Here is a 26,718-nt window from a genome sequence, read left to right on the forward strand (position 1 = left end):
TTCATGATGTGAGTTTTGTTTTTGCTGTAAAGGCAGTCTTTATTTGAGAGCAGAATTTGCTATGTATTTTTTTTTTTTCCCCTTTTCATGTAAATATGTATATATTTATTTATGTATATTGATTTTATGCTTATTGATTGCAAGACTTTTAATAAACAAAATTGGGAAGAATGTCCCTTACAGTGATAGAGGGAAGAATGCTTCTTACAGTGGTGCTCTGTGGGAATAATGCTTCTTACATCGGTGGTCAGTGAGAAGAATGTCCCTTAAAGTAATAGACGGAAGAATGACTCTTACATTGGTGGTCAGTGGGAAGAATGTCCCCTACAGTGATAGTCAGAAGAAAGAATGTCCCTTACAATGGTAGTCAGTGGGAAGAATGCCCCTTACTGTACATTGGTAGTAAGTAGGAAGAATGCCCCCTTACAGTGGTGGTCAGTAGGAAGGATGCCCCTTGCATTGGAGGGTAGGGGGAAGAATGCTCCTTACATTGGAGGTCAGTGGGAAGAATGCTCCTTACATTGGAGGTCAGTGGGAAGAATGCTCCTTACATTGGTGGTCAATGTGAAGAATGCCCCTTACAGTGGTGGTCAGGGGGAAAAATGACCCTTACATTGGTGGTCAGTGAAAAGAATGCACCTCACATTGGTGATCAGTGGGAAGAATGCACCTCTTACATTAGTGATCAGAATTCCACCCTTACAATCAGCTAAGAAGAACATTGATGTCATGCTGCTGGATCTGCCAAGTGGCAATGGACCTAAAACTATGTAGGCACCATCAAATGGGAGGTCAATCAGCCAGCAATCAACCCCCACAACCTCTGGAGGAACCCTAGGGCTCTGTAGAATCCTGGTTGAGAATTGCTGATTTAGACACTCTGCTGTTACAGGAAATTTAAGGTAAAGACTATAATAACGATACAAAGCATTAGTACAATGTATATCTTACTGAATTTCTATCTCGGTGACTTCAGTTTAACTTTAATGTCCGCCTAGAACATTTCTAACAGGGCAGAGGCATATTGACTCATGACACACCATATGAGAAAACCTAAGTGGGTCTTTTAAAAAAAAAAAACTTCATCGTTACAATAAAGTGACAAGGACAGACTGATGATACAGAAATGTTCAAAATAAAAATAAAATTTTGAATGGTTTAAGTCACTTTTGCCCAATAAGCAAAGACAAAGAGACTACAATGCCACCTGCTGGTGCTTGATGAGATTGCACAAAACAGACTGGTCTATCCCATTCCAATACTATATGTAAGAATAACACTTATACTCTGTTAATAGGGTTTTACTAATAGGACTGCTGTTGGTCACTGGCAGGAAGGAAGATCCTTATGAAACAGGGTTTGGTATTTGGTATTCTTCTTTCCCCACCATTTTGGATTGGAACCAAGTCTCCTAGCAATACCGCATTTCTCCCCATTATATCCAATATGTATACAAATTGATTGAATAGCACTCCTAAGGACAGTGCTCCAAACAGGTACAGTCCACCCTTTCTACAGCTCCATGAATTAAGGGGTCATCTGCCAGTGTTAAGATGGTGCCTCTGGGCAAACCTTTCCCTGTAGCAATTCCGGAGACCTCCCCAGGTGACAAGGCCCGATTCCACATGGCAAAGCCAGCCAAACTTCCAACAAAGGCCTCTGAACTGTCAAATCCACCACCCAAGGTGTCCTGCTCCTGACCAAGAACCAGCGACCCTCCAGGTGGGATCTCATAACCCTTCTGGAACCGTGATCCAGTGGACGTGAGTCTACGGTCGACATAGAACCAGTACTTGCCCTGGATGGAGGACCAGATGAAACAACTGTGATGCCATTTACCATCAATCAAGGGAACCAGCGGCAGTTCCCGGAAGGCCGGATCACCAATGACAAAGTGGAAAGAGTCATATGTGGCACCATTCCTGCCATGCAGGACCAGTTTGTTGTCATTATCTTCTGTGGCGTAGGAAAGGATGGTGCCCAGGTAACTGGCATTCGTTTTGACCCAGCTGCAGACAGACAATTCGTGCAATGGTTCCTTCAGGCTTTTTCTGAAGGTGGCATAGTTTTCCGTGGATGAGTTAGGGAAAATGAGCATGGAATGCACATTGCAAACTGTAACAAGAACATTAGAGGACATCATTAGTCAACTATCAGAGCAACAAATACAAGAAGACATTCAAGCAATACTTGCAAAAGAAAATGTGAAATAGTCTCATCAAAAGCAGAAAAGACTTGGGTAGACAGGACTGAGTAACTGATAATTTTCATGTCAAAACTCTCCTGATTCTGATAAACTGATAAACCCCAACAAGCTGCCTGGTGAAACCTGTGCTAAGAATAAACATGGTAAATCGTATACTCAAACTTTTTTTTTTTCAGTTTTGAATAGAATGGTGAAGGATCATAACCTCTGTTGGGTTTTTAACTTGTAGACGGGTGCAGTCTATTTTCTCCACTGTGGGTGGAGCCTGACCGCAGCAGCATTGCAGTTGGAAGGGAAGTCAAGAAGAACTTAGATCCTCTATGGTTTCCTAGGTCACTGGGGAAGCTATCCGATTAGATGTTGCTGCCCCATGTGACTCTGGCAGCCATCTTGGGTCAGGCAATGTCTATTTAAGGTTCTGGCTTTCAGGCTTGGCATGCATTTCGCGTGTCAATAGTGTAGGAACAGGTTACCCTTCTGACAGGGACAGGGGCGTAACTACAGGGGTTGCAGGGGTTGCAATTGCAACCAGGCCCCATGCTTCAGGGGGCCTGTGTGGCTCCCCTGTACACCTGGATAGGAGGGGCGGTGGGGGCAGCATGTAGAGAAATCCCTGTCCTCCTTTTTCCTCCCTTATGCTGCCCCCACCACTCCTCCTATTCAGTTCACTTGTGTTCTGCTGTCTCTGGGCCCCTGTGTGCTCCCCTGGTCCCCCCCCCCCCCACTGTGCTCGCTGCCCTCTCCTGACGGCTGCTGCAGGGCATGTGTCACAATAGAGAACCAGGAAGGGGTCGGTAAATATGTTATTTACCAGCTCCTTCCTTTTCTGAATGGACAGAGTCATAGTCAGTGACATTGTAAAAAAAAAAAAAAAAAATGAAATGATAAAAAATAGTACAATTAAAATACCAAAAAATAAAAACTACTGACACCAGTGGGTGAACTTCCAGCATCGCAAAGGTCACACTTGCGACCGGCCCTGGCATTCCACCACCATGGGGAGGCCCCAAGATGGCAGGAAGGGGGCCCACTGCAGAACTTGTGAAAGGGTCCTGCTGCGGGACCATAATAAAAGGCCCCGCAACAAGAGTAAAGGGCCCCAGGATCAGTGGGAAGAGCCCCAGGCTTTAAGGGAAGGGCCCCGACCAGTGGTCTGGGGGGCCCTTCATGGTTTCTTGCACTGGGGACCTGAAGGTTCTAGTCCCGCAATTTTTTTTTGCGCGATGTTACCGCGATTCGGCAGGTGGAAATCGCGGCAACATCGCTCAGCGTTTGGGGTGCTATTGCAAATCACGGGCAACGCACAGGCGTCCCGCGATTTGCAATAATCTCCGGATCGCGGGCGGAATCGCGCCGTGATCCATACGCTGACATGTGAATGCAGCCTTAAGTAAAAGTCTATTGACAAATCTCTGTCCATAGAACTGTACAAGAGACATGAGGACCAGTGAAGGACAATCACTGTGCTGTCCTACTAGGCATCAAGTAGGACATGTGCAGTGTATGGGATGAGTAAAAGCGGTTGGCACCATGTAATACATAATCACAAACAATAAACAGAAGAAATGGGTTTTATGAGTAAATCCAAAGAGCTCTATAAAGATATTTACTTTATAGTCATCTAAAAACATTAGGAAAGCTACAGAGTTATTTTAATGTTGTTTCTGACAAATGAAGGACTCTGGCGCTTTTCCACTGCATGGAACCGAACGGTTCGGCTTGCTTTTGTGCTTTTCCACTGCTGGTACCTCATGGTACGGTGTAGGAACGGTTCGGTACGGTACGGTATGGCGGCGCTTTTCCACTGCATGGAACCGAACGGTACGGCTCTCTAAAACAGTACCACCTCGATTGTGGTGCCAAGAGGTACCATACCCGGTACCATATCCCACAATCCTTTGCATGCAGTCACTACTAGCCACTGATTGGTCAGAGAATTGTTGTTATCCCACCCACTTAACTTTAGTACTACTTTAGTGGAAAAGCAAACCATACCGTACCGTACCGAACCGCTCCAACACCGTACCGTGCGGTACCAGCAGTGGAAAAGCAAACCGGGCCAAGCAGGGCCGAGTAAAGCCGAGCCGGTACTTGCAGTGGAAAAGTGCCATATGGTGGACTTACTAGTGGCTGGAGTTTTGGTGCTTTTCTCTTCAAGTTTTGAAGCATGTGTGGTCTGTGGTGGTATCCTTGTAGATGGAAGTGGTCCAATTGTCTCCCCAGGTGGTCTGGTGTCTCTGACCAAAGAACTACGATGGGCTGATATCTGTATAGTATTTTCTATGACAGGATCAAGCACTTGTTGGAACTCAGGAAGGCTGGTTCTCTGGTTTGGCTGTGTCGCCATTGTAATGGGCGGCACTGGTGTAGTTTGAAAATCAGGCTTCTTCTCTTCTGGTGGACCTAGTTTCCTGGTTACCTCACCATGTTGAGCTGCCATGGGTTCCATTTTGTTTTTGCTGGGTATAAGCATTAGCTGCTCCTCATGGAACTTCTTCCTTTGGTTATGCTTGGTCTTTAGCTTTAGCAGTCGTTGTTGAATAGTTATTGGCCCTGGATCATTTTGTAGTTGCTCTGGCTGTTTTTCTTCAGGGGTACGATTAATCTCTGGAACCATTAAAGAGTTTGGTGGTATAATTTCATTTTGATGCATGTTCTGTAGCTGTTTTTCTAGCTCTTCAATTTTTCTGCCCTGACTCTCGACAGACTCTCGAAAGACCTCCATCCCTTTCTGAAGCTCACTCTTGTCTTTTACCAACTGGTAAATAATCCTTTTCTGGTTGCTAATCATTGTTGTAAAGTTGGCCATCGCCACATCCTGGGCCTTGTTTTCTTTGGTTATCTGCTTATTCCTTTCAGCCATGGCTCCCTCAAGTGCAGAGATCTTCAAATCCAACTTTTTTGTTTTCTTTTGGACTTTTTTTAGCCAAAACTTTACCCCATTCAACTCCTGCTGAGTCATGTCACTTGAAGCATTGACAGCTTCTGTCAGTGACCGCTGCTGGTCAGAAATGTGATGGAAACGAGCATCGATGTTGTAGGAGATGTTGTAGTTTTCGGCAATGCCTTGTAAACGAGTCAACGTCATATCTTGAAAACGTCGAAACTGCAACAAAGAAGGAATTATTGTTTAGGCTGCAAGATAACAAATATATTTCATTTGTGAGGAATTTACCAGTCCTCACATACAAGAATGGTGCATATTGATAACAATACCAAAAATTGTTTACATATAAATTATACATAGGGTAACCGTTTAAAACTAAAGATGCCAATAACCATAGGATAAAAGGTTAAACACAAATGCTGCACCAAGCTGAACTTCCTGATTAGGGACTTACTGGCAGACACAGATGCTGGGTGGTCAGATTGTGTCTATATATCCAACCACCCTTTAGTCTCTATGAGTTTAAACTTAATTACACCTGAAAAAGATTTACTGAAATGTGAGTCCCTACCCTCCTGTATTTTCTTCTCCTCGTCTCTCACCTCCTCCCCTGCCTTCTTCTAGTCCTTTCCATCCCTCCCCTCCCTTCCCTATTCCCCCCTCCCATTATCCTTTTCCCTCCTCTTTTCTACTTTCCTTTTCCTCTACTCTCCTCCCCACTCCTCCACATCCTCTCCTCCCCACTCCTCCACCTCCTCTTCTCTCCATATTTTCACGTCTCCCCCCCCCCCCCATCTCTCTACATCACGGGTGTCCAACCTTTTGGCTTCTCTGGGCCACATTGAGTGTAGAGAAATTTTCTCGGGCCACATATAAAATATATACTATAGTTAAGGTATATAAGTAATAAAACGGCGCTGCGCCCTTCCTGAGCTGCTGCGCCCCCCCCCGCACTAATTTAACACAACTAGTGGATGATCCCCTCTGAGGCTGCCTCTGCCTACACTTAGTTGGAAGCCGCCGTGGCCGTGCCCCTGACTAAACTTCCTTCCTCCCCAGCAAAAAAAATAAAGCATTGTCTGGGGGCAGTGGGCCGCATTGCCTGCAGTTCCGGGCCGCATGCGCCCCCCCGGGCCGCAGGTTGGACATGCCTGCTCTACATCCTTTCCTCTTCTCCCAACCCATCCACATCCTCTCCTCCCCACCCCACCACCACCCCAACCCACCACATCCCCTCCACATCCTGTCTTGCCCACCCCTCCACATCTTCTAATTTCCTCCCCTCTACATCCTCTCCTCCCCACCCTTCTACATACTCTCCTCCCCACCCAATCTACTTCCCCTCCACCTCCTCTCCTCAGACTCCTCCCCACCCTCCACATCCTTTCTTCTCCTCTCCTTCCCACCCCTCCACATCCTCTCCTCGCCTTCCCACTCCCTCACCTCACCTCCCCTCCATATTCTCACATCTCCTCCCCACCCCTCCACATCCTCTCCTTCCACTCCCTCACCATATTCTCACATTTCCTCCCCTCCCCATCCCTCCACATCCTTTCCTTTACTCCCCACCCCTCCACATCCTCTCCTCCCCACCCCTCCACATCCTCTTCTCTCTTTCCCCCCCCCTTCACCCCTCTAAATCCTCTCCTCTCCTCCCCATCCCTCCACGTCATCTCCTCCTCACCTCTCCACATCGCTTCCACATCCTCTCATTTCCTCCCCACCCCTCCACATCCTCTCCTATCCTCCCAAGTCCTCCACATTTTCTCCTCTCCTCCCCACCCCTCCACATCCTCTCCTCTCCTCCCCACCCCTCCACATCCTCTCCTCTCCTCCCTACCCCTCCACATCTCCTCTACATCATCTCCTCTCCTCCCCACCCCTCCACATCTTCTCCTCCCCAGCCCTCCACATCCCCTCTACATCCTCTCCTCCCCACCCCTCCACATCCTCTACACATTCACTCCTCTCCTCGCTTCTTCTGCGCTCTCCTCTACAGAGCGTAGAGAAGGTGGTGCGGAGGGAGCAAGGCATGCTGTCCTGAACCACTCCTCTGGCCAGTGTCTGTATTACCACTCTGCACCCAGACAACCTGGCAGTGGCCTATTCTTGCACAGACATTAAAGCCAGCAAAAGGTCAAGAATTAACATAGGGATGACATTTTCAGAGTAAATGCTAGTCCAGCTGAAATTTATAGGTGGCTACAGTCCAGCTCCAAGTTTATCAGATCTTTAAATAACCATTTTATTGGCAAATAACATTGCCAACACCTGTTTCTTCTTTGTGATTACTGAGACCTCCAGCAGAGTGAAAAATAGTAAAATATCTGTATATCTGCTGTTTGGGTGGGGGAGGCAAAATAAGCGTAATGAAACTCAAGGCATCTAGTAATTCCTTTCAACAATGAAGCCTCTGCACAGCCACAAATGGAAGATATCACAAAAATGTTTCCTACAAAATAACTACTGTTTAGTATACTGTGTGTATTCATTATAAAAATCACCAAAGCTCCTGCCATTTATTTTACAGTAGGCTAGAAATGTTTGCTATGTTTTTATTGCTGTCAGATGCCATTGGGGAAATTCTCATCCTGCGTGGTCAGCAAGACAGGAGGTGACTGAATCTGCTCTGCAATCAATGAACCAAGGAGACCAAATCAAAACTCCCTAGGAGTCCAAAGGGCAGCCAACTTTTTCATGGGGGAGCACTTCTACACTGAACCACCAGCGCTGACTTTTGTTTATAACGTCCTTTGCCTGCAGGAGATTTTTTTTATCCATTTAACATTTTGCCATTATACCCAGCCCTGATGAAGGGAGATTGGGTGGCTCCCGAAACACGTTGGATGTCTTTTGCCCTGTTTGTTGTACTTAATTGAACAATAAAGACTTTGGTGTGGGTGGCAGCATTCAGAGAGCACTATATTTCATATATGGACTGATGATTTATTTTATTAATATATATTTTTTTCACATGCTATTATTAATTATTTTTAGATGTTGGTCTTATAATATTAATAGATTGATGAATTGTGGTCACTTGATTGGCACATTTTGGTTTATTGCAGTATGTTACACTTGGATTAATTACTAATTAACAGTGCCTGCTTTATTTATTATATTATTTTTATATTATATATTATATTATTATATTATATTATTTATTATATTATTTGCTATATTGTTAATGTGATTTCACATTTAAAGGGGCAGCGGTTAAGGGATTATCACTCAGGGATGAGGCACCTTAATGGGTTATATAATAAAGATTTTTGTTTTGGTGCGCTCTTTGACCTATTACACCTGGATACCTCAACTCGGGTAAATGTTCTGTCCTGAGGAGTCCCCATCCTTGTGCTGAGCTGCTGAATGCAGGCCGATTAAATACAGGCCAACTTAAAGTGGAGTTCCACCCATTTTCAATAACTTGGATTACATAGATGTATGTAATCCCCTTTAAAACGACTTTTACCAATGGAAACTTTTTTTTTTGCTAGGAAATACCTTATTTTCTTCTTTATTCATCCTCTCCTCACTTCCGGGTCCGGCCGCCGATCGGCGATTACGTCATTCGGCGATTCGCAGGGGGTGCTGGGATGTATCTCATGGGATGAAATCTCGCATTATTACACAGGAGTCCTGAGCTGTACTGTATGTATTGGATTGAGGCCGTGCTCTGCCCCGCCTCCGCCCCACCTCCTCTCAGTGAGCTCAGTGAGGATATAATGCTTTCAGTCCTCGCTCACTGAGAGGAGGCAGGGTGGAGGTGGAGCGGAGGCGGGGCAGAGCACGGCCTCAATCCAATACATACAGTACAGCTCAGGACACCTGTGTAATAATGCAAGATTCCATCCCATGAGATACATCCCAGCACCCCCTGCGAATCGCCGAATGACGTAATTGCCAATCGGCGGCCAGACCTGGAAGTGAGGAGAGGATGAATAAAGAAGAAAATAAGGTATTTCTTAGCGAAAAAAAAAAAAAAAGTTTCCATTGGTAAAAGTAGTTTTAAAGGGGATTACATACATCTAAAGTTACTAAAATGGGTGAAACTCCACTTTAAATAATGAATTTTTTCGACATTTTGATAAACTGTGAAAATCCATATCCAGCACCCATCTAACACTACCTCTTGGATGCCCATCCTATTGACTGCTAAAACTGTAAAGCGGAATTAAACCCAAAAGCAAACATTTATTCAATTACAGTTTACAAATCATTAGATGTGGTGGCTGTATTTTTTTTCATTTATACGCTTTTTCCCTGGTGATCTGGCCTGTATTAGAGTGCCCCCACTCTGAACGAAGGAGCACATGGGTGTGCCTTTAGACAGCAGCAATGTCAGTCTGGCGGGAGGGGAATGTTAGATGTACTAGCAGAGTTAAATACGCTAATAAATTGAAGCAAAACTCCAGCTCACACTTTATGAGCTGTTACAGCAAACAGTTGGGATGGGAGCACCACACCAGCTTGTTTAATCCTTTAAAAGATTTTTTATTTATTTTGTAACAGCCCATGCTTTTGGGGGGCTCAGCGCTCCCCCTTATTCGGGGCTAAAAACCATATAGTGTATGCACTTGGATTTAAAAAGCTTTTAAATCCAAGTGCCTACATTTTTGGGTTTTTAGCCCTGATGAAGGGGAGTCCTGAGCCCCCGAAACACGTTAGATGTTACAAAATAAATTAAAATCTTTTAAAGAATTAAACAAGCTGGTGTGGTGCTCCCATACTTTCCCTGCAAGACTTTACAGTTACTGGATGAGCAGCCTCTAGGACTGTAAACTGTCTATTGAATTATAATCTCCATATGGTTCAGCACTTCTACATTACAAAGATTTAAAGTAGTTGTGAACCTAATATTTAAAAAAAATAAGCAATTTGTTATACTTACCTGCTCTGTGCAATGATTTTGCCCAGAACAGCCCTGATCCTCCTTTCCTGGGGTCCTCTGTTGGCACTCCTGACTCCTCTACCCTTCTGAATGCCCCATAACAAGCAGCCTATTCCTCCTTTCCTGGGGTCCTCTGTTGGCACTCCTGACTCCTCTACCCTTCTGAATGCCCCATAACAAGCAGCCTATTCCTCCTTTCCTGGGGTCCTCTGTTGGCACTCCTGGCTCCTCTACCCTTCTGAATGCCCCATAACAAGCAGCCTGATCCTCCTTTCCTGGGGTCCTCTGTTGGCACTCCTGGCTCCTCTACTCTTCTGAATGCCCCATAGCAAGCAGGCTGATCCTCCTTTCCTGGGGTCCTCTGTTGGCACTCCTGGCTCCTCTACCCTTCTGAATGCCCCATAACAAGCAGCCTGATCCTCCTTTCCTGGGGTCCTCTGTTGGCACTCCTGGCTCCTCTACTCTTCTGAATGCCCCATAGCAAGCAGGCTGATCCTCCTTTCCTGGGGTCCTCTGTTGGCACTCCTGGCTCCTCTACCCTTCTGAATGCCCCATAACAAGCAGCCTGATCCTCCTTTTCTGGGGTCCTCTGTTGGCACTCCTGGCTCCTCTACCCTTCTGAATGCCCCCATAGCAAGCAGGCTGATCCTCATTTTCTGGGGTCCTCTGTTGGCACTCCTGGCTCCTCTACCCTTCTGAATGCCCCATAACAAGCAGCCTGATCCTCCTTTCCTGGGGTCCTCTGTTGGCACTCCTGGCTCCTCTACTCTTCTGAATGCCCCATAGCAAGCAGGCTGATCCTCCTTTCCTGGGGTCCTCTGTTGGCACTCCTGGCTCCTCTACTCTTCTGAATGCCCCATAACAAGCAGCCTGATCTTCTTTTCCTGGGGTCCTCTGTTGGCACTCCTGGCTCCTCTACCCTTCTGAATGCCCCATAACAAGCAGCCTGATCCTCCTTTTCTGGGGTCCTCTGTTGGCACTCCTGGCTCCTCTACCCTTCTGAATGCCCCCATAGCAAGCAGGCTGATCCTCATTTTCTGGGGTCCTCTGTTGGCACTCCTGGCTCCTCTACCCTTCTGAATGCCCCATAACAAGCAGCCTGATCCTCCTTTCCTGGGGTCCTCTGTTGGCACTCCTGGCTCCTCTACTCTTCTGAATGCCCCATAGCAAGCAGCCTGATCCTCCTTTTCTGGGGTCCTCTGTTGGCACTCCTGGCTCCTCTACCCTTCTGAATGCCCCCATAGCAAGCAGGCTGATCCTCATTTTCTGGGGTCCTCTGTTGGCACTCCTGGCTCCTCTACCCTTCTGAATGCCCCATAACAAGCAGCCTGATCCTCCTTTCCTGGGGTCCTCTGTTGGCACTCCTGGCTCCTCTACTCTTCTGAATGCCCCATAGCAAGCAGGCTGATCCTCCTTTCCTGGGGTCCTCTGTTGGCACTCCTGGCTCCTCTACCCTTCTGAATGCCCCATAACAAGCAGCCTGATCTTCTTTTCCTGGGGTCCTCTGTTGGCACTCCTGGCTCCTCTACCCTTCTGAATGCCCCATAACAAGCAGCCTGATCCTCCTTTTCTGGGGTCCTCTGTTGGCACTCCTGGCTCCTCTACCCTTCTGAATGCCCCCATAGCAAGCAGGCTGATCCTCATTTTCTGGGGTCCTCTGTTGGCACTCCTGGCTCCTCTACCCTTCTGAATGCCCCATAACAAGCAGCCTGATCCTCCTTTCCTGGGGTCCTCTGTTGGCACTCCTGGCTCCTCTACCCTTCTGAATGCCCCATAACAAGCAGCCTGATCTTCTTTTCCTGGGGTCCTCTGTTGGCACTCCTGGCTCCTCTACCCTTCTGAATGCCCCATAACAAGCAGCCTGATCCTCCTTTCCTGGGGTCCTCTGTTGGCACTCCTGGCTCCTCTACTCTTCTGAATGCCCCATAGCAAGCAGGCTGATCCTCCTTTCCTGGGGTCCTCTGTTGGCACTCCTGGCTCCTCTACCCTTCTGAATGCCCCATAACAAGCAGCCTGATCTTCTTTTCCTGGGGTCCTCTGTTGGCACTCCTGGCTCCTCTACCCTTCTGAATGCCCCATAACAAGCAGCCTGATCCTCATTTTCTGGGGTCCTCTGTTGGCACTCCTGGCTCCTCTACCCTTCTGAATGCCCCATAACAAGCAGCCTGATCTTCTTTTCCTGGGGTCCTCTGTTGGCACTCCTGGCTCCTCTACCCTTCTGAATGCCCCATAACAAGCAGCCTGATCCTCCTTTTCTGGGGTCCTCTGTTGGCACTCCTGGCTCCTCTACCCTTCTGAATGCCCCCATAGCAAGCCGCTTGCTATGGTGGGAATTAGGCAGGCTTGATCCTGAGCTGTGCTCTGTGTATCCATTGACACACAGAGTGGAGCTGAGCCCCGCCCCCCTGCTCACTGGCTGTGATTGACGGCAGCAAGAGCCAATGACTCCCGCTGCTGCCTCCATGGCCGTTAAGAAGAGAGAGAGAAAGGAGAGAGATGCTGCTCTTGGGCACAGTGCTGGATCGAGATTGGGCATGGATAAGTATAGGGAAGGGGGGGGGGGGGTGCTGTACACGGAAGATTTTTTACTTTAACCCAGAGAATGCATTAAGTTAAAAAAACCTTCTGCCTTTGGAACCACTTTAAAAAATATCTACGGGTCAGTTCCGCAAACCTTTCTGCATGTGCGTTTTTGACATGTTTTTCGTGCGTTCCAGTGTGTTTTTGGTGCATTCTTTTCCCCTCTCATTTTTCTTAACCTTAATTAAGGACATGTGTGTTGCAGTGCGTTTTTGGTGCATTTTGGTGCGTTCCAGTGCAGTTTTGATGCGTTTTACTGTGTTCCAGTACAGTCCAGTGCAGAAAAAATGCAGCATGTTCTACTTTTTTTTCTGAAACTGGAACGCACTGGAACTGCAAGCACTGGTGTGAATTATGCCATTGAAAACCATATAACCTACTATCCATGTGTTTTTGATGCAGAAAAAAAAAAAACGCACTGGACTGCATGTGGTGTGAACTGCCCCTGAAGCCTGAACCTTATTTTCCTTTCCCTGTAGAGTATGGAAGAATAAAAAAAAAAAATTCTGTCTTTCTTTCTTTTTTCTTTTTTCTCCTTGTTTCTCACTGGAGAATTTTTTTTTTCCCAAGTGGAGAAATTTCTTTTTTTTTTCCCCAAGTGGAGAAATTTCTTTTTTTTTCCCCAAGTGGAGAAATTTCTTTTTTTTTTTCCCCAAGTGGAGAAATTTCTTTTTTTTTCCCAAGTGGAGAAATTTCTTTTTTTTTTCTCAAGTGGAGAAATTTCTTTTTTTTTTCCCAAGTGGAGAAATTTATTTTTTTTCCCAAGTGGAGAAATTTCTTTTTTTTTTCCCCAAGTGGAGAAATTTCTTTTTTTTTTTCCCCCAAGTGGAGAAATTTCTTTTTTTTTCCCAAGTGGAGAAATTTCTTTTTTTTTTCCCAAGTGGAGAAATTTCTTTTTTTTTTCCCAAGTGGAGAAATTTCTTTTTTTTTCCCAAGTGGAGAAATTTCTTTTTTTTTTCCCAAGTGGAGAAATTTCTTTCTTTTTTTCCCAAGTGGAGAAATTTATTTTTTTTCCCAAGTGGAGAAATTTCTTTTTTTTTTCCCCAAGTGGAGAAATTTCTTTTTTTTTTCCCCCAAGTGGAGAAATTTCTTTTTTTTTCCCAAGTGGAGAAATTTCTTTTTTTTTTCCCAAGTGGAGAAATTTCTTTTTTTTTTCCCAAGTGGAGAAATTTCTTTTTTTTCCCCAAGTGGAGAAATTTCTTTTTTTTTTTCCCAAGTGGAGAAATTTCTTTTTTTTTCCCAAGTGGAGAAATTTCCTTTTTTTTTCCCAAGTGGAGAAATTTCTTTTTTTTTTCCCAAGTGGAGAAATTTCTTTTTTTTCCCAAGTGGAGAAATTTTTTTTTTCCCAAGTGGAGAAATTTCTTTTTTTTTTTTCCCAAGTGGAGAAATTTCTTTTTTTTTCCCCAAGTGGAGACATTTCTTTTTTTTTTTCCCAAGTGGAGAAATTTCTTTTTTTTTCCCAAGTGGAGAAATTTCTTTTTTTTTCCCAAGTGGAGAAATTTCTTTTTTTTCCCCCAAGTGGAGAAATTTCTTTTTTTTTTCCCAAGTGGAGAAATTTCTTTTTTTTCCCAAGTGGAGAAATTTCTTTTTTTTTCCCCAAGTGGAGAAATTTCTTTTTTTTTTCCAAGTGGAGAAAATTCTTTTTTTTTCCCAAGTGGAGAAATTTCTTTTTTTTTTCCCAAGTGGAGAAATTTCTTTTTTTTTTTTCCCAAGTGGAGAAATTTCTTTTTTTTTCCCAAGTGGAGAAATTTCCTTTTTTTTTCCCAAGTGGAGAAATTTCTTTTTTTTTTCCCAAGTGGAGAAATTTCTTTTTTTTTCCCAAGTGGAGAAATTTTTTATTTCCCAAGTGGAGAAATTTCTTTTTTTTTTTTTCCCAAGTGGAGAAATTTCTTTTTTTTCCCCAAGTGGAGACATTTCTTTTTTTTTTCCCAAGTGGAGAAATTTCTTTTTTTTTCCCAAGTGGAGAAATTTCTTTTTTTTTTCCCAAGTGGAGAAATTTCTTTTTTTTCCCCCAAGTGGAGAAATTTCTTTTTTTTTCCCAAGTGGAGAAATTTCTTTTTTTTTTCCCAAGTGGAGAAATTTCTTTTTTTTTCCCAAGTGGAGAAATTTCTTTTTTTTTCCCAAGTGGAGAAATTTCTTTTTTTTTTCCCCAAGTGGAGAAATTTCTTTTTTTTTTTCCCCCAAGTGGAGAAATTTCTTTTTTTTTCCCAAGTGGAGAAATTTCTTTTTTTTTTCCCAAGTGGAGAAATTTCTTTTTTTTTTCCCAAGTGGAGAAATTTCTTTTTTTTTCCCAAGTGGAGAAATTTCTTTTTTTTTTCCCAAGTGGAGAAATTTCTTTCTTTTTTTCCCAAGTGGAGAAATTTATTTTTTTTCCCAAGTGGAGAAATTTCTTTTTTTTTTCCCCAAGTGGAGAAATTTCTTTTTTTTTTCCCCCAAGTGGAGAAATTTCTTTTTTTTTCCCAAGTGGAGAAATTTCTTTTTTTTTTCCCAAGTGGAGAAATTTCTTTTTTTTTTCCCAAGTGGAGAAATTTCTTTTTTTTCCCCAAGTGGAGAAATTTCTTTTTTTTTTTCCCAAGTGGAGACATTTCTTTCTTTTTTTTTCCCAAGTGGAGAAATTTCCTTTTTTTTTCCCAAGTGGAGAAATTTCTTTTTTTTCCCAAGTGGAGAAATTTTTTTTTTCCCAAGTGGAGAAATTTCTTTTTTTTTTTTCCCAAGTGGAGAAATTTCTTTTTTTTTCCCCAAGTGGAGACATTTCTTTTTTTTTTTCCCAAGTGGAGAAATTTCTTTTTTTTTCCCAAGTGGAGAAATTTCTTTTTTTTTTCCCAAGTGGAGAAATTTCTTTTTTTTCCCCCAAGTGGAGAAATTTCTTTTTTTTTTCCCAAGTGGAGAAATTTCTTTTTTTTTCCCAAGTGGAGAAATTTCTTTTTTTTCCCCAAGTGGAGAAATTTCTTTTTTTTTTCCAAGTGGAGAAAATTCTTTTTTTTTCCCAAGTGGAGAAATTTCTTTTTTTTTTCCCAAGTGGAGAAATTTCTTTTTTTTTTTCCCAAGTGGAGAAATTTCTTTTTTTTTCCCAAGTGGAGAAATTTCCTTTTTTTTTTCCCAAGTGGAGAAATTTCTTTTTTTTTCCCAAGTGGAGAAATTTCTTTTTTTTTCCCAAGTGGAGAAATTTTTTATTTCCCAAGTGGAGAAATTTCTTTTTTTTTTTTCCCAAGTGGAGAAATTTCTTTTTTTTCCCCAAGTGGAGACATTTCTTTTTTTTTTCCCAAGTGGAGAAATTTCTTTTTTTTTCCCAAGTGGAGAAATTTCTTTTTTTTTTCCCAAGTGGAGAAATTTCTTTTTTTTCCCCCAAGTGGAGAAATTTCTTTTTTTTTCCCAAGTGGAGAAATTTCTTTTTTTTTTCCCAAGTGGAGAAATTTCTTTTTTTTTCCCAAGTGGAGAAATTTCTTTTTTTTTCCCAAGTGGAGAAATTTCTTTTTTTTTTCCCAAGTGGAGAAATTTCTTTTTTTTTTCCCAAGTGGAGAAATTTCTTTTTTTTCCCAAGTGGAGAAATTTATTTTTTTTTTCCCCAAGTGGAGAAATTTCTTTTTTTTTTTCCCAAGTGGAGAAATTTCTTTTTTTTTCCCAAGTGGAGAAATTTCTTTTTTTTCCCAAGTGGAGAAATTTCTTTTTTTCCCCCCAAGTGGAGAAATTTCTTTTTTTTTTCCCAAGTGGAGAAATTTCTTTTTTTTTTCCCAAGTGGAGAAATTTCTTTTTTTTCCCCAAGTGGAGAAATTTCTTTTTTTTTTCCCAAGTGGAGAAATTTCTTTCTTTTTTTTTCCCAAGTGGAGAAATTTCCTTTTTTTTTCCCAAGTGGAGAAATTTTTTTTTTTTTCCCAAGTGGAGAAATTTCTTTTTTTTTCCCAAGTGGAGAAATTTTTTTTTCCCAAGTGGAGAAATTTCTTTTTTTTTTTTCCCAAGTGGAGAAATTTCTTTTTTTTTCCCCAAGTGGAGACATTTTTTTTTTTTTTTCCAAGTGGAGAAATTTCTTTTTTTTTCCCAAGTGGAGAAATTTCTTTTTTTTTTCCCAAGTGGAGAAATTTCTTTTTTTTCCCCCAAGTGGAGAAATTTCTTTTTTTTTTCCCAAGTGGAGAAATTTCTTTTTTTTTCCCAAGTGGAGAAATTTCTTTTTTTTCCCCAAGTGGAGAAATTTCTTTTTTTTTCCAAGTGGAGAAATTTCTTTTTTTTTCCCAAGTGGAGAAATTTCTTTTTTTTTCCCAAGTGGAGAAATTTCTTTTTTTTTTCCCAAGTGGAGAAATTTCTTTTTTTTTCCCAAGTGGAGAAATTTCCTTTTTTTTTCCCAAGTGGAGAAATTTCTTTTTTTTTCCCAAGTGGAGAAATTTCTTTTTTTTTCCCAAGTGGAGAAATTTTTTTTTTCCCAAGTGGAGAAATTTCTTTTTTTTTTTTTCCCAAGTGGAGAAATTTCTTTTTTTTTCCCCAAGTGGAGACATTTCTTTTTTTTTTCCCAAGTGGAGAAATTTCTTTTTTTTTCCCAAGTGGAGAAATTTCTTTTTTTTTTCCCAAGTGGAGAAATTTCTTTTTTTTCCCCCAAGTGGAGAAATTTCTTTTTTTTTCCCAAGTGGAGAAATTTCTTTTTTTTTTCCCAAGTGGAGAAATTTCTTTCTTTTTTTTTCCCAAGTGGAGAAATTTCCTTTTTTTTTCCCAAGTGGAGAAATTTCTTTTTTTTTTCCCAAGTGGAGAAATTTCTTTTTTTTTCCCAAGTGGAGAAATTTTTTTTTCCCAAGTGGAGAAATTTCTTTTTTTTTTCCCAAGTGGAGAAATTTCTTTTTTTTTCCCCAAGTGGAGACATTTCTTTTTTTTTTTTCCCAAGTGGAGAAATTTCTTTTTTTTTCCCAAGTGGAGAAATTTCTTTTTTTTTTTCCCAAGTGGAGAAATTTCTTTTTTTTCCCCCAAGTGGAGAAATTTCTTTTTTTTTTCCCAAGTGGAGAAATTTCTTTTTTTTTTCCAAGTGGAGAAAATTATTTTTTTTTCCCAAGTGGAGAAATTTCTTTTTTTTTCCCAAGTGGAGAAATTTCTTTTTTTTTCCCAAGTGGAGAAATTTCTTTTTTTTTTTTCCCAAGTGGAGAAATTTCCTTTTTTTTTTCCCAAGTGGAGAAATTTCTTTTTTTTTTCCCAAGTGGAGAAATTTCTTTTTTTTTCCCAAGTGGAGAAATTTTTTTTTTTTCCCAAGTGGAGAAATTTCTTTTTTTTCCCAAGTGGAGAAATTTCTTTTTTTTTTCCCCAAGTGGAGAAATTTCTTTTTTTTTTCCCAAGTGGAGAAATTTCTTTTTTTTTTCCCAAGTGGAGAAATTTCTTTTTTTTCCCCAAGTGGAGAAATTTCTTTTTTTTTTTCCCAAGTGGAGAAATTTCTTTTTTTTTTTTTCCCAAGTGGAGAAATTTCTTTTTTTTTTTTTCCCAAGTGGAGAAATTTCTTTGAATGGTTATTGCAGAGAAATCTCTTCTCAGTTAAAGGGAATCCCCTCTTAGATAAGCTTCCCCACCAGATCAGTTCCTCTCACCTCTCGTTCCAATGCCAATTGTATAGTTTGGAATTTTCCATCTTTTTGTGTCAGAGACAATGGTCACCAGAACTAATAGAGAGGGTGAAACTCTCAAGCGGGGTCAAAGACCGCAATAAAAAGGACCACCCACTCCACTCTAACCAAACCTAAAATAAAAATGCCTTTAGTTACACTTCAAAAGTCCATGACAGGTCCTATGCAAAATCAATCAAAGGAACAGGGGTCACCTGACATGTGAAAGAGACAGAGATGTCAACTGCCTGACCTCAGATACTGTCACCCAGCATTGGAGTGTGCATTGTGTGAGGTCAGACATTTCACAGATAGCAGCTGTCAGATTCCAGGTTACCTCTGATCCCCATAAATCAGGAGAGGTAAAATGGGGCAAATATACACTATAATACCAAAAGTATTGGGACGCCTGCCTTTACACACACATGACCTTTAATGGCATCCCAGTCTTAGTCCGTAGAGTTCAATATTGAGTTGGCCCATCCTTTGCAGCTATAGCAGCTTCAACTCTTCTGGGAAGGCTGTCCACAAGGTTTCGAGTGTGTCTATTGGAATGTCTGACCATTCTTACAGAAGGTCAGGCACTGATGTTGGATGAGAAGGCCTGGCTCACAGTCTCTGCTCTAATTCATCTCAAAGATTTTCAATCAGGTTGAGGTCAGGACGTTGTGCAGGCCAGTCAGGTTCCTCCATTCCAAATTAGCTCATGGACCTTGCTTTGTGCACTGGTGCGCAGTCATGTTGGAACAAGAAGGGGCCAACCCCAAACTCTTCCCACAAAGTTGGGAGCATGAAATTGTCCAAAATGTCTTGGTATGCTGAGGGCTTAAGAGTTCCCTTCACTGGAACTAAGGGGCCAAGCCCAACCCCTGAAAAACAACCCCACACCATAATCCCCCCTCCACCAAATGATTTGGACCAGTGCACAAAGTAAGCTCCATAAAGACATAGATGAGCGAGTTTGGGGTGGAGTAATTTGATTGAACTGCACAGAGTCCTGACCTCAACCCGACAGGACACCTTTGGGATAAATTTTGGTAGAGACTGCGAGCCAGGCCTTCTCTCCAACATCAGTGCCTGACCTCACAAATGCGCTTCTAGAAGAATGGTCAAACATTCCCTTAGACACACTCCTAAACCTTGCTGACATCCTTCCCAGAAGAGTTGAAGCTGTTACAGCTGCCAAGGGTGGGCCAACTCAATATTGAACCCTACAGACTAAGACTGGGATGCTATTAAAGTTCATGTAAAGTGCGTGTGAGGCCCCATTCACACTTATGCAATGCAATTTTTTCGCGATTTTTCAGCGATTTTGTGGCGCGATTTTGCCGCGATTTTGAAAGCAATGGCAAGGCTATATGCCTCAAAACGCATTAAAATCGTGGCAAAGTAGTGCAGGAACTACTTTGAAGTCGGTGCGACTTCAAAACGCACAGATATGAATGGGGCTCATTGAAAATAATGCGGTCCAAAATCACGGGACAAGTCGCACTAGTGTGAATGGGGCCTAAAGGCAGGCGTCCCAATACTTTTGATAATCTAGTGTAAATCTTTCATAGGTAAGCCTGTACAATCATATAACACAGAGATTGAATTATCAGATTCCTGCATGAGTCCAGCTGTGACAGGTTCTCTTTAAAGTGACCTGTGACAATTCTTATCACATTTGCCGAAAATGTTTAAATTGAATTTACCTCCAGCAAACATTTTGTCAAAATGATCAGGAGATCCACCTAGATTTGTATTCAATGTTCACCTCTCATTAAAGTCATACTTCCACCACCCAAATTGTCTTATTGGTCAATGAGACCACCCACTGGCTAAGATGACCAATAGGGGACCTCAGGAGGGGTGAGGCCAAGCATGACTTTTACTGACAAATTAATGATTTGCAATTAACTTCGACTAACTGTTTTTTTTTTTACGAATAAAACTTTATCTAACTCTTGGGATCTATGATTGTCATAACCTGTAGTCATAGGTGTGCGCAGCCTATTGCATTAGGGTGTGCGCCCCAAAGCTCAAACACATGTGTGTGTGTGCATGTGTATATATACTGACAGTGTCCGTAGGGCAGAGATTGGTGTCAGTAGGGCAGTGGATGGTGACTGTAGTTTTTTTCATTAATTTTTTTAAATTCTTTTTTTGTTTTATTTATTTCTATTTATTTTTTTTACAATATTTTTAGGGTCTAAACAGGGGGAATCTGCGCCACATAGGATTATTAGGGTGTGCCCAGGCACACCTGCCACACCATGTGCGCACACCTATGCCTGTAGTTTTCAATGACAATAATCCCTTATTAGGTTTTTCTTTTTTAATGATATGATCTGTGGGTTTAGAATAGGTGTACATTAACCGCTTCTGGACCGTAAGGATTTGCCCCCTTAATGACCAGTCCTTTTTTTGCGATTCAGCAATGCGTTACTTTAACCACTTCCGGTCCGCGCTATAGCCGAAGTACGGCTGCAGCGCGGACTCGAATTTCCGGGAGGCCGTCTTTAAACGGCCTCCCAGTAACAGGCTCCCCGCGCGCTCCCGCGAGCGCGCATCGGGGAAAATCTGTGTCAGCCGTGTCCCTTGGACACAGCCAATCACAGATAGTGGTGAATGGCCAATCACAGCGGCCATTTACCACGTGATCGGACCATGCAATGAGAGATGATCTCATATGTAAACATATGAGATCATCTCTCATCGCCAGCACTCCTTCCTCACTGACTGCAGTGTGAGGAAGGAGCAGAGCCAATCACTGGTAAAGGGACAAAGAAAAATGTAATCAGGGCACTGATCACCAGTGCCCTGATTACAAAACAGGTAAATAAAATAACACCAGTGCCCACCATCAGTCCCCCATCAGTGCCCCCCATCAGTGCCCACAACCAGTGCCCATAGTGCTGCCAGTCAGTGCCCATCAGTGCCTGCTCATCTAGGCACTGATGGGCACTGATTAGCAGCACTATGGGCATTGAGTGTGGGCACTGATGGTGCTGCCCATCAGTGCTCATCAGTGCCGCCCATCAGTGCTCATCAGTGCCACCCGTCAGTGTCCGTCAGTGCCACCCATCAGTGTCCAGCAGTGCCGCCTCTCAGTGCCCATCAGTGCCGCCCGTCAGTGCCGCCTCTCAGTGCCCAGCAGTGCCACCTCTCAGTGCCCAGCAGTGCCACCTATCAGTGCTCATCAGTGCCGCCTATCAGTGCTCATCAGTGCCGCCTATCAGTGCCACCTATCAGTGCTCATCAGTGCGGCATATTAGTACCTCCTCATCAGTACCACCTCATCAGTGCCCATCAGTGCAGCCTATCAGTGCCCATCAGTGCCGCGTCATCAGCGCACATCAGTGAAGGAGAAACATTTATTTATTTTCAAAATTTACTCGCAGAAAATAAGAAAAACTTTTATTTTTTCAAAATTTTCTGTATTTTTTCTTTTTTTTTTTTGTAAGAAATAAAAAACCCAGAGATGATTAAATACCACCAAAAGAAAGCTCTATTTGTGTGAAAAAAATGATAAAAATTTCATATGGGTACAGTGTAGCATGACCGCGCAATTGTCATTCAAAGCGTGAGAGCGCTGAAAGCTGAAAATTGGCCTGGGCAGGAAGGGGGTGAAAGTTCCCTGTAGGCAAGTGGTTAACGGACAATTGTCGTGCGACGCTGTACCCAAATAAAATTGACGTCCTTTTTTTCCCATAAATAGAGCTTTCTTTCGGTGGTATTTGATCACCTGTGCGATTTTTTTTTTTTTTGCGCTATAAACAATAAGAGAGCGACAATTCGGAAAAAAGAATATTACCTTATTTCTCTGACACATTAGACAATATCATTTATATTTACACTGCTATTACTCATACTTTTTTATGACAGATATGGAAGGTACACTTTATCATCCTACACACCTATCACTTACCTACCATATGCCTCCATGTTGGCTCTCCTCCGCTTGGACCCTTCAGCTCCTGGGTCAGACCTATCCCACCACCACCGAATAGAAGCCTATCTTTTGACTCCAGTCCAACCATTTCGTAAGTATTGGGTATATAGGGATATGGAGTTCCCGATTATTCACAGAATTTTTTCCATCATTTTTAGTCTGTACTCCAATATTGATGTTTTTCTCTTTAGACATGCTTCCTATGCATCCACTCTTGAAGAAGCGAGCGTTAGCTCGCGAAACGCGTCGAGGCCAAGATGCATTATGCTATTATGTTTTTATTTTTGAGACCAAGATGCATTGTGCTATTATGTATACATTTATGTAACTAATTATTTTCAGTATCGTGTACTGCAATACCACTAAGGCCCCGTTCACACAGGGGCGATCCGACTTGGGGGGGCGACCTCCGAGGTCGCGGTGCGAGCAGCGTGCCGCCACCTCGGAGCGGCTGGCATGGACTTCATAACATTGAAGTCTATGCAGGTCGCTCCGGGTCGTCCCAAAGAAGCTCCGGACTCTTTTTCCGGACTTGTGTCGCTCCTATTAGAACGGGTCCACAGCTTCCCTATGGAAGGTGACCTACGGCGACCTGTGAGGCGACCAGGTCGCCTCACAGGTCGCCTTAGTGTGAATGGGGACTAATAGGTCTGGCATTTTCATGTGTTTCATGGTGCATGATGTTATTTATTATTTACTCCAACAAACTGTAATAAAGGTTTAAAATACTTTTTCTATATATTTACATTATTTTTTTTATCACTGGCCCCATATGCTCACCTCATTTAGACCGCTGAACTGGCACGACTTCGGGGGGCGACCTGGGAAGTCCCGTGCACCGCGACTTTGGCGCGACTTGCACGGACTTCACATAATGGAAGTCAATGCAAGTCGCTCCGAGGTCGCCCCAAAGTAGTACAGGACCCTTTTTCTAAGTCGGAGTGACTTGTGTCGCTCCTATTAGAACGGGTCCTGTAGCAGTCAATGGACCGCGAGGGAACGCGACTTGTCAGGCTGACAAGTCGCGGCAGTGTGAATGGAGCCTTAAAGTCCCGCCGTCAATTTCTTTTTATCAGGAGAAATAGAGAGGTGAAGTCCCGGGTCACACAAATGCAATGTCAGACATTACATGTGATTCGGAGCGCACTGCTCTGCAAATCACATGCAATGTCGATGCAATGCGAATTTAGCCTTACAGATTGTATGGGTGAATTCGCATTACACTCAGACCCAAGTCTCACAGGACCCTTTTTTTTGGTCCGCACCAGAATCAGATCGCATGGGTGTTCACACCTATGCGATCCGATTCATGTCTGAATTGACAGTTCGCACTGCGATATGCAAACTAATCTGGGGGTGTGGTTAACTTTGTATTGATACCCCCAGCAGTTCGCAGATGGCAGTGTGAACTGCTTGCCAGTCGGGTGCGATGAGGGAACCCGCAGTGCATTTGCATCACACCAATGTGAACCGGCACTAAATCTTCCTAGCTGGGACACAGACAGCAATAAAAATCTGAAATGCCTTTCCTCCAGTCTCCACCTTCTCCTTTCCTCCAGTCTCCAGCTGTCCTCTCCTGTACTCAGATTGCTTATTCTGATTTCACTGCACACTGTGAGCTTCTCACAATGTGCATTAGAAGATGCAACAAGTCAGATAAAGCCCACCTCATTTCCTAGCTGGGGGATGTCTAGTATCATCTAGCTCCCCCCCCCCCAAGCCTGTCTGGCCCCGGCCCACCCCTTTTATTGATTGGATTTCAGTATTTTTAATCATGGAAGCTCAGCATCACCTAGGGTGGTCTGCATGCAAATATAGTCTGACTAGGAACACTCCTTCAGACTGACACCCACCCATGAGGGCCCTTTGATATTTGCATAACTCCTCCCAAGAGCCAGCCCACTGCTTGCATCAGAACTGATGGCTCTTTTCAGGAAGCTTTGAGCATCTTGTCAGCCCCTCCCACCAGCCCTGATCAGTCTGCATTGCATGGGATATGCAAAATGTGGCCCTCCAGATGTTGCAGAACTACAGTTCCCATGAGGCATAGCAATACTCTGACAACCACAAGCATGATACCCAGAGGCAAAGGCATGATGGGACTTGTAGTTTTGCAACACATTTTGTATATCTCTGGCATAGAGAAACACAGAGACCCAGTGATGATGTCACTTGGTCTAAAAATAGAAATGTAATAAAACTGCAACGCTTTGATTTAAACATTTAATTAGCATGTTGATGGTGGGGGAAAGAAGGAATCAGGGAAGTCAAAATATAAGCAGATTGTACTTCAGCCTTAAAGTGGTTGTAAACCCTTATATACAACTTAGTGAAGTGACTGGCCTCTGTTATACACAGAGATTAAACAAATCCTCCTGCATAAGTTGTACCTGTTTATCTGCAGTCCTCTTTTTGCAACAGCCATTCAAAGTCTAGAATTTATAAAGCTTGTCTGATCGGTCAAAAAAAAAAGGGGGGCGGAGAGCTGAAGTCACGCTCTGCAGAGCTCAGTGAGGAGAGCTTTGAGAGCTGAAAGGAGGGAAGAGACAACCCCCCCCCCCTCCAAATAAAACAGAGTCGAGGCTGTCAACCACAGACTGTGTGCTGGAGCTCCCTCCCCTGTCTCCTTTTTTCTCTTGGTGTCAGGATAACTTGTCAGAAGTGACTCATGCTGATAGCAGATGAGAAATTACACTTAATGCTCTGGATTTAGACAAGTACACACTATAGAGAAATATGCTTTGTTCATATTTCAGAGGTTTACAATCACTTTAAGCGGTTGCCGACCGCCGCAAGTACATATACTGTGGCGGACAGCCCCGGCGAGGCAAAGTGATGTACCGGTACGTCACTAGCCTCTCACTGGCTTGTGAGCCAATAGCGGGCGAGCGGAGGCGCGCACCCGCCCTGGCTCGTTCCCTAACAAGTCAGTGCGTGTGACCAGCGGACCCGATGTCCGCCGGTCACTCGTGATCGTCCGCTGTGAAGGGAGAAAGGCAGGCGGCTAATGTAAACAAAGCCGCCTGTCATTCTCCCCTGTGTAAAAATGGAGATCAAACGATTCTACTATGTAGGGCCGTTGATCTCTGTTCTTACACCAGTAGCTGTGTCCAATCACAGTTAGAATCACGCCCCTAGGGACATACTTAACCCCTCCTTCCCCAATAAAGTTAACCCCTTCCCTGCCAGTGTCATTATTACAGTAACAGTGCATATGTATAGCACTGATTACTGCAGTAATGTCACTGGTACCCCCAAAAGTGTCAAAAATATCAGTCAAGGGTCCGATCTGTCCGCCGCAATGTCGCAGTCCCGCAAAAAAAATCGCAGATTGCCGCCATTACTCGTTAAAAAAAAAAAACAACAAAAATGACAAAAATCTTTCCCTTTGTTAGTAAACGCAATAACTTTTGCACAAACCAATCAAAATACGCTTATTGTGATTTTTTTTACCAAACATATGTAGCAGAAAACAAATTGGCCAAAAATGTTAAAACATTTTGATTTTTACATTTTTTTTGGGAATTTCATATAAAAAAATGTGAAAAATATTGTTATATTTGCAAAATTGACGCTCTTTTTTTGCTTATAGCGCATGATCAAAAAATCGCACAGGTGATCAAATACCCCCAAAAGAAAGCTCTGTTTGTGGGGAAAAAAAAGATGTCAAATTTGCGTCGCACGTCCGTGCAATTGTCCATTAAAATCACGCAGTGCCGAATCGCAAAATAGGCCCTGGTCAGGAAGGGGGTAAAATCTTCTGGGGCTTAAGTGGTTAAGCTTTCACAAAAAATGTTTCCTACCAGACCTGACCATATTTAGACTCCTGAAGTTCAATAACATCAAAAGAACAACATGGCCAATCCTCACCTGTTCCTCCAGCCTTCTGAACCTCTCAAAAAATGGCTTCCTTTGCTCCAGCACTCGCCGTTGTTCCATAAAGACGCTTTGTAGACAGAAACCAGCCAAGAAAAGGAACCTGAAGATGTGACCTCCAGCCATCATCATTGTCCACCTGCCTCTTGATATCACCTACGAAATTTAGATCCTTCTTATATGTACTATGGACTACGACTCTTCCAACTTTCTTCTCCCTCGATTTACATTCCTTACTCTTTTGCTTTCCAGTAGACTTCCTCTTAATGATAAATGGCCTTCCTTTATTATTTTCCCAAAAGTTGTATTCCCTTGTTTATTCCTTTTTTTTTTATCGTTCCTTTATGTGATCTCACGTGCAAATTCCGAGCTTCTCCTCCGGTCTGAACCGTTCCTCTGATTCTTCTCTCTCAGTTCCCCCCCACTCAGCTCTGGCGTCTTCCATCCACAAATAGATGGGTTTTGCAGGCGCATGGACTATTCCCAATGAGCCAATTTTAGACGCAAGAAGGAGCGTCTTGTATGCCCGGGCTCCAGAAAAAAAAGTGATATTTATGGGACAGCCTATGAAAGTGACTAGGTCAGTCTTATTTTAAGTCTTTTTACAGATACCAGGAGCTCCTCTTTCAACCACATGCTTTTTACAGCATCCTGGACAGCATGGAGCGTACAATGGAAGATATCAACACAAAATAAACAAAAAGCTTTCCGTAAAACCTCGGAAAAGAGCTGTAATAAGCAACAAAACAAAGTTCTTCTAACCCTTTGTTCACA

The 26,718-nt window shown here is 43.1% G+C and overlaps 1 protein-coding gene across 1 annotated transcript; it reads right to left on the reverse strand.

The window, feature by feature from the left end:
- Positions 1 to 1,288: 1,288 nt before the first annotated feature.
- On the reverse strand, positions 1,289 to 26,308 carry PTX4 (pentraxin 4). The gene is made up of 3 exons (XM_082260012.1): positions 25,939 to 26,308; positions 4,331 to 5,312; positions 1,289 to 2,115 (listed from the first exon to the last, which is right to left on the reverse strand). The coding sequence occupies exons 1-3, from the start codon at positions 26,074 to 26,076 to the stop codon at positions 1,475 to 1,477; spliced, it is 1,761 nt and encodes a 586-aa protein (XP_082116138.1). The 5' UTR covers positions 26,077 to 26,308; the 3' UTR covers positions 1,289 to 1,474.
- Between the last annotated feature and the right edge of the window lie 410 nt (positions 26,309 to 26,718).

Source organism: Pelophylax lessonae (assembly GCF_965119305.1).
Source record: "Pelophylax lessonae genome assembly, chromosome: 6".
In the NCBI taxonomy this organism is placed as follows: domain Eukaryota; kingdom Metazoa; phylum Chordata; class Amphibia; order Anura; family Ranidae; genus Pelophylax; species Pelophylax lessonae.